The 11,943-nt window shown below is 41.5% G+C and overlaps 1 protein-coding gene across 1 annotated transcript in view; it reads right to left on the reverse strand.

Annotated features, from left to right (window-relative positions):
* LOC115153738 (uncharacterized) overlaps window positions 1-11,467 on the reverse strand; it is a 36,965-nt gene extending 25,498 nt beyond the window's left edge. Inside the window, exon 1 of the mRNA XM_029699326.1 lies at window positions 11,362-11,467. Within this exon, the coding sequence (XP_029555186.1) occupies window positions 11,362-11,467 (106 nt within the window). The remainder of the gene's footprint in view (window positions 1-11,361) is intronic.
* Between the last annotated feature and the right edge of the window lie 476 nt (window positions 11,468-11,943).

The following is an 11,943-nucleotide window of genomic DNA, read 5'->3' on the forward strand; positions in this document are numbered from 1 at the left end:
TGCACCATCGAGAGCATCCTGACCGGTTGCATCACTGCCTGGTATGGCAACTGCTCGGCATCCGACCGTAAGCCACTACAAAGGGTAGTGTGTATGGCCAAGTACATCACTGGGACCAAGCTTCCTGACATCCAGGACCTATACACAAGGCGGTGTCAGAGGAAGGTCCAAAAAATGGTCAAAGACTCCAGTCACCCAAGTCATAGACTGTTCTCTCTGCTACCGCACGGCAAGTGGTACCGGAGCGCAATGTCTAGGTCCCAAAGGCTCCTTAACAGCTCTACCCCCAAGCCATAAAACTGCTGAATAATTAATGAAATTGCCACCCAGACTATTTACATTGAAAGCTCCCCTCCCTTTGTTTTTACACTGCTGTGACTCGCTGTTTATTATCTATGCATAGTCACTTTACCCCTACCTACATGTACAAATTACCTAGACGAACCTGTATCCCCGCACATTGACTTGGTACCGGTACCCCCTTTATATAGCCTCGTTATTGTTATTTTGTGTTACTTTTTATTGAATGTTTTCACTTAGGTTTATTTAGTAAATCTTTTCTTAACTCTATTTTCTTGAAACTGCATTGTTACTTAAGTGCTTGTAAGTAAGTTTTTGAAATTTGATATGATTTGATTGATGATTACGATGTTTGTTTTAGTATGTGAGTTGGAGCATTGCAAACTGTGCTCTGAATACACATGGATAAAACAGAATTACGGCAAGTAGAGCCCTTTGGAATTGTGTGTGAGTGAATGAGTGTATAATCTGTATGTGTGTGCTCTGCAGGAAGGTTTGAACACTGCAGAAGTACTCTCCAAGACATGGTGTGTGTGTGTATGCAAAATGTTGGACACTACGGGAAATATTGAATTACTGTACTGTCAAGGTGTGTGTGTGTCGAAGCCAGAGAGATGTTCCTGGTGTTGTGGGTATACAGTGACTGGTAGAAAGTGTAATTACTGCAGTAATGCCCTCCATGATTAATGATGTGGGCCTCTGAAACCAGTACATTGGGCCAATGGCAAATTACCATGTTAAAAATAGCGGCTGAAGTGAATAGGTCAGCTAAGCCAGAGCAAAAAATGTCTCCCAGTGTGTATATATATATATACACAGAGCACAAAATGTCTCCCAGTGTGTATTTATATACAGTGTACAGAGCACAAAATGTCTCCCAGTATGTATTTATATACAATGTACAGAGCACAAACGGGGAAAATGGCAACTAACCCAATTAATGCCCCCTCCTCAACTATGTATGTGCTGTAATGTATGGAAATGCGGGGTTGCTATGTGAGTGTGTATATGTTGTGTTTATGTCTGACATGTATGCAAGTTAAATGATTGTTATGATATTACAGGATAATATCATATATACACATTCATTTCAAATGTGTTTGGTGTGAGTTTCTTCTATGGGTCAGTCTGGACAAATTTGAGAGTAAAAAAAAATGATTTAGGCTAATTGTAGGAAGAACATTAGAAAAATGTATAATAATTATATTGTTCAATGATTTATTAAATGGAGTGTGAAATTATCTAAAATTAAATATGATACTCTATTCCAGAGTTTCGGTCCTGCCCCCCCCTCCCCTCCCCCTCCCCCTGGGTGCACGTTTTGTTTATTGCCCTAGCACTACACAGCTGATTCAAATAATCAACATTTGATAATGAGTTGGTTATTTGAATCATCTGTGTAGTGCTAGGGCAAAAAACAAGAAGTGCACCCATGGGGGGACCCAGGACTGAGTTCGGGAAACCCTGCTCTACTCTAATGCAAAGAATACAGGAAAAATGGCTGTGTAGGCCTAAATGTGTTTGACAGGTCATATTAGAAAATAATAGGATAGCTCTGACAATTCCTTTGATTTTAACACTATTTTGGTATTTCGGGTAACCGATGTAATAGTGTAAAATGGATGGAGTACCGTTATAGAGAACAGTATGAGATAAGTTATTACACTGCGGACGTCATAACAGAACTTTACAGTGGTCCTGTAATTATGTTGACATTATGCTATTTTTTACTTTTTTTATGCTTAAGCTATTAAAAATGCTGCAATTGCAGAATGTAAACAGAAAAACTAACCCTAATTGACCTGCTCTGTTCTCTCATCTGTGCAGAGGAGAAAAGCAGCTTTGACAGTAGAGTCCAGAGTGGAACTACAGAAACACTATTTTCATCATGCATACTGCAGTGCGATAATCACGTTTAAGCTCTACAATAGTCCCCCCACTCACACACCAACCGCCTTTTCAGTTGGAGTGCACTTGACACAACCCAATGACACTCTTTAACCACTATTGAATCAAATGCCTTTTTTTTAAAGCAAGGAACTACAAATAGCAATCAGAGAGTCCTCTGCCTATCCAAGGCCCTCAGTCTAAACTGGACATTTGGATATGAAGCCTGTGCAAAGGCCAGGGCCCAAACCAGACAAGAGTATTCTACATGTAAATATTAACAGCCTGTTAACTGTCCAAACTATACTGAAAATAAAATAAAACCCAACATGTAGTGTTGGTCCCATTTCATGAGCTGAAATAAGATCCCAGACATTTTCCATACGCACAAAGGGCTTATGTCGCTCAAATTTTGTGCACAAATTTGATTACATCCCTGTTAGTGAGCATTACTCATTTGCCAAGATAATCCATCCACCTGACAGGTGCGGCATATCAAGAAGATGATTAAACAGGATGATCATTACACAGGTGCACCTTGTGCTGGGGACAATAAAAGGCCACTCTAAAATATTTTAGCTAATGGAATGCGTACCGAAATGCCAACCAATTTTCCCACAATAAGTTTACTTGAGTCCATCTGCCAGGTGGAAACCAAAAAGAAAATACCTTGGAATGACTTCACAGAAATAGCAGATGTACAGTGCATTCGGAAAGTATTCAGACCCCGTGACGTTTTCCACATTTTGTTACTTTACAGTCTTATTCTAAAATGGATTAAATCAAAAACCTCAGCAATCTACACAGAATAACCTATAATGACAAAGCGAAAACATGTTTTTAGATTTTTTTGCAAAAAACAATTGTTAAAAACAGAAATACCTTATTTACATATGTATTCAGACCCCTTGCTATGAGACTCAAGATTGAGCTCAGGTGCATCCTGTTTCCATTGACCATCCTTGAGATGTTTCTACAACTTGATTGGAGTCCACCTGTGGTAAATTAAATTGATTGGGCATGATTTGGAAAGGCACACACCTGTCTATTTAAGGTTCCACAGTTCACAGTGCATGTCAGAAGCAAAAACCAAGCCATGAGGTCGAAAGAATTGTCCGTAGAGCTCCGAGATAGGATTGTGTCGAAGCACAGATCTGGGGAAGGGCACCAAAACATTTCTGCAGTAATGAAGGTCCACAAGAACACAGTGGCCTCCATCATTCTAAAATGGAAGATGTTTGGAATCACCAAGACTATTCCTAGAGCTACAGCTGCCGAGGCAAACTGAGCAACCGGGGGAGAAGGGCCTTGGTCAGGGAGGTGACCAAGAACCCGATGGTCACTCTGACAGAGCTCCATAATTCCTCTGTTGAGATGTGAGAACCTTCCAGAAGGACAACCATCTCTGCAGCACTCCACCAATCAAGCCTTTATGGTAGAGTGGCCAGACGGAAGCCCCTCCTCAGTAGACACATGACAGCTCACTTGGAGTTTGCCAAAAGGCACCTAAAGGACTCTCAGACAATGAGAAACAAGATTCAATGGTCTGATGAAACCAAGATTGGCCTGAATGCCAAGCATCACGTCAGGGGGAAACCTGGCACCATCCCTACAGTGAAGCACGGTGGTGGCAGCATCATGCTGTGGGGATGTTTTTCAGCAGCAGGGACTGGGAGACAAGTTAGGATCGAGGGAAAGATGAACAGAGCAAAGTACAGAGAGATCCTTGATGAAAATCTGCTCCAGAGTGCTCAGGAGCTCAGACTGGGGCAAAGGTTCACCTTCCAACAGGACAATGATCCTAAGCACACTGCCAAGACAACGCAGGAGTGGCTTAGGGACAAGTTGCTGAATATCCTTGAGTGGCCCAGCCTGAGCCCGGACTTGAGCCTGGTCGAACATTTCTGGAGAGACCTGAAAATAGCTGTACAGCGACGCTCCCCATCAAACCTGACAGAGCTTGAGAGGATCTGCAGAGAAGAATGGGAGAAACCCCCCAAATACAGATGTGCCAAGCTTGTAGCGTCATACCCAAGAAGACTCGAGGCTGTAATCACTGCCAAAGGTGATTCAACAAAGTAGTGAGTAAAGGGTCTGAATACTATTGTAAATGTGATATTTCAGTTGTTAATTTTTATTGAATTAGCTCAAATAAAAATGAAACTGTTTTTGCTTCATCATTATGGGGTATTGTGTGTAGATTGATGAGGGGGAAAAAACAATTTAATCAATTTTAGAATAAGGCTGTAACGTAAGAAAATGTGGAAAAAGTCAAGTGGTCTGAATACTTTCAGAATGCACTGTATAGGTCTACATGACATTTTTATGAGCTCTAATGAGGCTTATCATATAGCACATCAAAGTAAAATGTATAATGTAATTTGGCACTATATACCTCCAAACCTTTTACTCTTTATGTTGATATAAACTCCTCACATCAACAAAATAAATAACATTTACTTTGCGCATCTATTTACACAGACCCATGTATGCCTTCACAAACTGGAAATGTAATTTCTAATATCTGATAAAGACAAGTTGGTGTTCTTTTAAACTAAATTTATGGTGCATTAACTGCATGGCTTGTGGTTTCTTTGAAGCACAAAGCTATGAATTGTTTTTGTATCTTAACATGAATCAGTTGAAAGCCTGACAAGCGGCTCACTTCTCTCTTAATAAAAATACATCTAAGAACACACGTGGTGAGAGGGGTTGAGGGTAGCTGAAGGACGGGACTAAAAACAAACAAAAGATAACTCATGTAAAATATACTGTGTCCTTAAAATTGATATAGTATGTATAAGCTGGAAGTAGAAGAGTGTTGTTGTCCATTAGTTTACTCCAATTAAGGTGAGGGGTGGTAGGGTTAGGGGAAAATAATAAAAGGAAAAAATAAAATAATAATAAATATATATATAAATACACACACACACACACACACACACACACACACACACACACACACACACACACACACACAGTTGAAGTCAGAAGTTTGCATACACCTTAGCCAAATTACATTTAAACTCAGTTTTTCACAATTCCTGACATTTAATTCTGGTAAAAAATCCTTGTCTTCAGTCAGTTAGGTTCACCACTTTATTTAAGAATGAGAAATGTCAGAATAGTAGTAGAGAGAATTATTTATTTCAGCTTTTATTTCTTTCATCACATTCCCAGTGGGTCAGAAGTTTACATACACTCAATTAGTAATTGGAAGCATTGCCTTTAAATTGTTTAATTTGGGTCAAACGGTTCGGGTAGCCTTACACAAGCTTCCCACAATAAGTTGGGTGAATTTTGGCCCATTCCTCCTGACAGAGCTGGTGTAACTGTGTCAGGTTTGTAAGCCTCCATGCTCACACACGCTTTTTCAGTTCTGCCTACAAATGTTCTATATGATTGAGGTTATGGCTTTGTGATGGCCACTCCAATACCTTGACTTTGTTGTCCTTAACTTTGGAAGTATGCTTGGGGTCATTATCCATTTGGAAGACCCATTTACGACCAAGCTTTAACTTCCTGACTGATGTCTTGAGATGTTGCTTCAATATATCCACATAATTTTCCTGCCTCATGATGCCATCTATTTTGTGAAGGGCACCAGTCCCTCCTGCAGCAAAGCACCCCCACAATATGATGCTGCCACACCCGTGCTTCACAGTTGGGATGGTGTTCTTCGGCTTGCAAGCCTCCCCCTTTTTTCCCCCAAACATAATGATGGTCATTATGGCCAAACAGTTCTATTTTTGTTGCATCAGACCAAGGACATTTCTCCAAAAAGTAGGCTCTTTGTCCCCATGTGCAGTTGCAAACCGTAAACTGGCTATTTTATGGCGGTTTTGGAGCAGTGGCTTCTTCCTTACTGAGCGGCCTTTGAGGTTATGTCGATATAGGACTCGTTTTACTGTGGATATCGATACTTTTGTTCCTGTTTCCTCCAGCATCTTCACAAGGTCCTTTGCTGTTGTTCTGAGATTGATTTGCTCTTTTCGCACCAAAGTACATTCATCTCTAGGAGACAGAACGCGCCTCCTTCCTCAGCGGTATGACGGCTGCGTGGTCCCATGGTGTTTATACTTGTGTACTATTGTTTGTACAGATGAACGTGGTACCTTCAGGAATTTGGAAATTGCTCCCAAGGATGAACCAGACTTGTGGAGGTCTACAATTTTTTTTCTGAGGTCTTAGCTGATTTCTTTTGATTTTCCCATGATGTCAAGCAAAGAGGCACTGAGTTTGAAGGTAGACCTTGAAATACATCCACAGGTACACCTCCAATTGACTCAAATGATGTCAATTAGCCCATCAGAAGCTTCTAAAGCCATGACATAATTTTCTGGAATTTTCCAAGCTGTTTAAAGGCACAGTCAACTTACTGTATGTGAACTTCTGACCCACTGGAATTGTGATACAGTGAATTATAAGTGAAATAATGTCTGTAAACAATTGTTGGAAAAATTACTTGTGTCATGCACAAAGTAGATGTCCTAACCGACTTGCAAAAACGATAGTTTGTTAACAAGAAATTTGTGGAGTGGGTGAAAAACGAGTTTTAATGACTCCAACATCAGTGTATGTAAACTTCCGACTTCAACTGTGTGTGTGTGTGTGTGTGTGTGTGTGTGTGTGTGTGTGTGTGTGTGTGTGTGTGTGTGTGTGTGTGTGTGTGTGTGTAAAATAACATCTAAATTTATAAAAAAATATGTATACAGGGGATTGAAAATGATGCAGACATTTACATTGATTGAAGCCACAATCTATATTAAAGCTGATCCACCTCTATAAAGAACGCACATGGCCATCTTTTTGCGACAGAGATAATCAAAAGCACAGAACTAAGATGGCCAAATGCCTTGTTTGTCTGCTATCCCCACATCAAACACTTCCAATTACGGATTACAAAGAAAATGTGCCAAAAGAGATGGGTATATTGAACATGGTGTACCTACGAAGAGAAAAGGCCATGCAGCTCCACAGTTACCAAGCAAATCTAACAAGTAAAAATATAATAATTCCAACATACTTTTTTATATTTGAAAATGTATTACCAACATGTATTACCAACATCACCTTTAGCAGCACAAAACAAAATGCAGCATTAAGGAGTGCTCACACAGAACCTAGCGGTAAGTCCATTTCTCTGCGTGCTGCTACGTTAGTGTACATTTCTCTTATTGGTATTTAATCCGGTCGCAGCTCCCTAAGCAGGTGAAGTCAGCCAAAGACTTTCCCACGGTCCGGGAGCAAATCCTTCGCCCTGAGCCCTTCCTCAGGGGCAGCCATCTGTCCATTCTGTTTGGTGTGTTAGGGGAAAAGCGTCAGCTGCATGACCAAATTCAACGTTCCAACACTCCCCCTGACTGTCTGCCTCCCACTCCACCCTTACACACCCCCCCCCCCCCCCCGAATAAAAACACAAAACAAAAAAACAATAAAATCAATAGTCACAGCCCGGGGCCCCAAAAACCCCAAAACAAACAAACAAAGAAAACAAACAAACCTGATTGCTATTTTTGAGGCATGTGGCTTATCACTCAAAAATACTCACATAAAACAATTGTTATTACATTAGAGACAGCTTTACAGCTGGTACACTAATATTTTTGTATTATACAACACACACACACAACATGACCAAAAGTATGTGGACAGCTGCTCGTCGAACATCTTATTCCAAAATCATGGGCATTAATATGGAGTTGGTCCCCATTTGCTGCTATAACAGCCTCCACTCTTCTGGGAAGGCTTCCCATTAGATGTTGGAAAATTGCTGCGGGGACTTGCTTCCATTCAGCCACAAGAGCATTAGTGAGGTTGGGCACTGATGTTGGGGGATTAGGCCTGGCTCGCGGTCGGCGTTCCAATTAATCCCAAAGGTGTTCCATGGGGTTGAGGTCAGGGCTCTGCGCAGGCCAGTCAAGTTCTTCCACACCGATCTCGACAAACCACTTCTGTATGGACCTTGCTTTGTGCACGGGGGCATTGTCATGCTGAAACTGGAAAGGCCTTCTCCAAAATGTTTCCACAGAGTTGGAAGCACAGAATCGTCTAGAACGTCATTGTATGCTGTAGCGTTAAGATTTCCCTTCACTGGAACTAAGGGACCTAGCCCAAACCATGAAAAACAACCCCAGACAATTATTCCAAACTTTACAGTTGGCACTATGCATTGGGGCAGGTAGCGTTCTCCTAGCATTCTCCAAACCTAGATTAGTCCGTCGGACTGCCAGATGGTGAAGCGTAATTCATCACTCCAGAGAACGCGTTTCCACTGCTCCAGAGTCCAATTGCGGCAAGTTTTACACCACTCCAGCTGACGCTTGGCATTGCACATGTTGATTTAAGCTCGTGGACACCCATTTCATGAACCTCCCGACGAACCGTGCTTGTGCTGACGTTGCTTTCAGAAGCAGTTTGAAACTTTGTAGTGAGTGTTGCTACTGAGGACTGATGATTTTTACGCTATACGCGCTTCAGCACTCTGCGGTTCGGTTTTGTGAACTTGTGTGGCCTACCACTTCGCGGCTGAGCCGTTGTTGCTTCTAGTCTTTTCCACTTCACAATAACAGCACTTACAGTTGACCGGGGCAGCTCTAACAGGGCAGAAATTTGCTGAACTGACTTGTTGGAAAGGTGGCATCCTATGACGGTGCCACCTTAAGTCACTGAGCTCTTCAGTAAGGCCATTCTACTGACAATGTTTATCTATGTAGAATGCATGGCTGTGTGCTCGATTTTATTCACCTGTCAGCAATGGGTGTGGCTGAAATAGCCGAATCCACAAAATTTGAAGGGGTGTCCAAATACATTTGTGTATATATAGTGTATATATACAGCACCAGTCAAAAGTTTGAACACACCTACTCATTCAAGGGTTTTTGTTTAGTTTTACTATTTTCTACATTGTAGAATATAGTGAAGGCATCAAAACTATTAAATAACACATATGGAATCATGTAGTAACCAAAAAAGTGTTAAACAAATCAAAATATATTTTAGATTCTTCAAAGTAGCCACACTTTGCCTTGATGACAGATTTGCACACTCTTGGCATTCTCTCAACCAGCTTCACCAAGAATGCTTTTTCAACAGTATTGAAGGAGTTCCCCCATATGCTGAGCACTTATTGGCTTCTTTTCCTTCACTCTGCAGTCCAACTCATCCCAAACCATTTCAAATGGGTTGAGGTTGGATGATTGTGGAGGCCAGGTCATCTAATGCAGCACTCTATCACTCTCCTTCTTGGTCAAATAGCCCTTACACAGCCTGGAGGTGTGTTGGGTCATTGTTCTGTTGAAAAACAATTGATAGTCCCACAAAGCGCAAACCAGATGGGATGGCGTATCGCTGCAGAATACTGTGGTAGCCATGCTGGTTAAGTGTAACTTGAATTCTAAATAAATCACAGACAGTGTCACCAGCAAAGCACCATCCCACCTCCTCCTCCATGCTTCACGGTAGGAACCACACATGCAGAGATCATCCATTCACCTACTCTGCGTCTCACAAAGACAAGGCGGTTGTAAACAAAAATCTCAAATTTGGACTCATCAGACCAAAGGACAGATTTCCGCCGGTCTAATGTTCATTGCTCATTTTTCTTGGCCCAAGCAAGTCTCTTCTTATTGGTGTCTTTTAGTAGTGGTTTCTTTGCAGCAATTCGACAATGAAGGCCTGATTCACGCAGTTGATGTTGAGATGTGTCTCTTACTTGAACTCTGTGAAGCATTTATTTGGGCTGCAATCTGAGGCTGGTAACTAATGAACTTATCCTCTTCAGCAGAGGTAACTCTGGGTCTTCCTTTCCTGTGGCGGTCCTCATGAGAGCCAGTTTCATCATAGTGCTTGATGGTTTTTGCGACTGCACTTGAAAAAACTTACAAAGTTCTTGAAATGTTCCAGATTGACTGACCTTCATGTCTTAAAGTAATGATGGACTGTTGTTTCTCTTTGCTTATTTGAGCTGTTCTTGCCATAATATGAGCTGTTCTTGCCATAAATTGGTATTTTACTAAATAGGGCTATCTTCTGTATACCACCCCTACCTTGTCACGTAACAAGACAACTGATTGGCTCAAACGCATTAAGGAAAGACATTCCACTATTTAACTTTTAACAACGGTCACTTGTTAATTGAAATGGATTCCAGGTGACTACCTCATGAAGCTGGTTGAGAGAATGCCAAGAGTGTGCAAAGCTGTCATCAAGGCAAAGGGTGGCTATTTGAAGAATCTCAAATATAAATTATATATTTTGATTTGTTTAACACTTTTTTGGTTTCTACATGATTCCAAATGTGTTATTTCATAGCTGTGATGTCTTCACTATTATTCTACAATGTAGAAAATAGTAAAAATAAAGAAAAACCCTGGAATGAGTATGTGTCCAAACTTTCGACTGGTACAGTATATCTATATATAACTGCTCATCCATTTTAGATTAATTAAAAAAGAGCAAACTACTAACGAATACAGACAGTTCAGCATACAGTAATTTGGCGGGACTGTATAGATATAATATATATATTAACTGCTCATCCATTTTAGATGAATTCAAAGAGCAAAACAACTAATCGATACAGACAGTTCAGCACACAGTCATTTGCTCACATTACGCGCCGATTTCCTCTTTTTGTAAAACTTCAAAGTTGAAGGCTGTGGTGAATCCTCATTAAGAAGATATCCGGCCTTTCAACAAAAGAGTTCACCACAAACCTTGACCTTTGCTTTCGGGAAAGATAAATAATATATGCTGCTGACTTCCACGGAACAATACCATTCCCGCAAAGAAAAGCAAAGCCCCTTAATTGAAAGCAAGAAGAAAAAATGACATTAAATCGTTTAAAAAAAGATCTTACTTTGCATTTGGTTTTGCAGCGATCATGTGAAATACTTTGCTTTCCTCTCTACTACGCGCCCCACTGCTGCCCCCATTTCCAAACGCATCCCCCCACTCCAATTGTTTCCTATAACATGTGCTATCATTTTATTTCCCACTCTGCTGCTGCTGTGGATATGGTCCAAGCCTCAGCCCCGGCCCGGTCCGCCCGTACTTTAAAATGCATGACATTGCTTCAGAGGGAGCATGAGAACGGAGCTTCCTCAATAGCGGGGTCCCCATACCCGGCCCGTAACCATGGAAGCAGATGCCTGCCCTCCCGGCCCTCCTTACCTCCAGGCAGCCGCGAGCTGTGAGCTGCTCCGGCACTGAAAAGAGGGGCACGCCTGTCTTTCTCCTCGCTCTGACCGAACTTGCCCCACTCCTCAAAAGAAGCCATTGAACAGGTCACTGGTCTAGACTTGTTTGCACGGTCCAGGGAGCAGCCTTGAAGTAACCCTTGCTCTCCTCACTCTCTAGCTCTTTCTCCCATTCCACTCCGCTGGTCACACCAGCCGCCGAGCGACTGCAGACTGTGGAAGGGTGGCGGGGGGGCCATCGGAGACGTGGATTTAAAAAGGAGTCCGTCTGATTTTGCCATTGTGCCTTTTCATTCATCGATCGAATGAATATCGAACCTTCTGTCCGTGCATGTGTGAAACGGATAGCTTAGCAAGCGTTTTTTTCCTGTTTAGGTCTGATCCGTGTTGTGGGCCAGATCATAGTATATTTTTCTGTTCTCTCTTATAAGACTCATTTTTCATTTCAATCTGTTTTTATTGATGCTCCAAATGAATCATTATTCACCCATTGACAGACATTATTTTAGTTTGTTACAACTGATTTAAATAAGTGGGAATCTTACGATTTCACTAC

This window comes from Salmo trutta, chromosome 19 (assembly GCF_901001165.1).
Source record: "Salmo trutta chromosome 19, fSalTru1.1, whole genome shotgun sequence".
NCBI lineage: Eukaryota > Metazoa > Chordata > Actinopteri > Salmoniformes > Salmonidae > Salmo > Salmo trutta.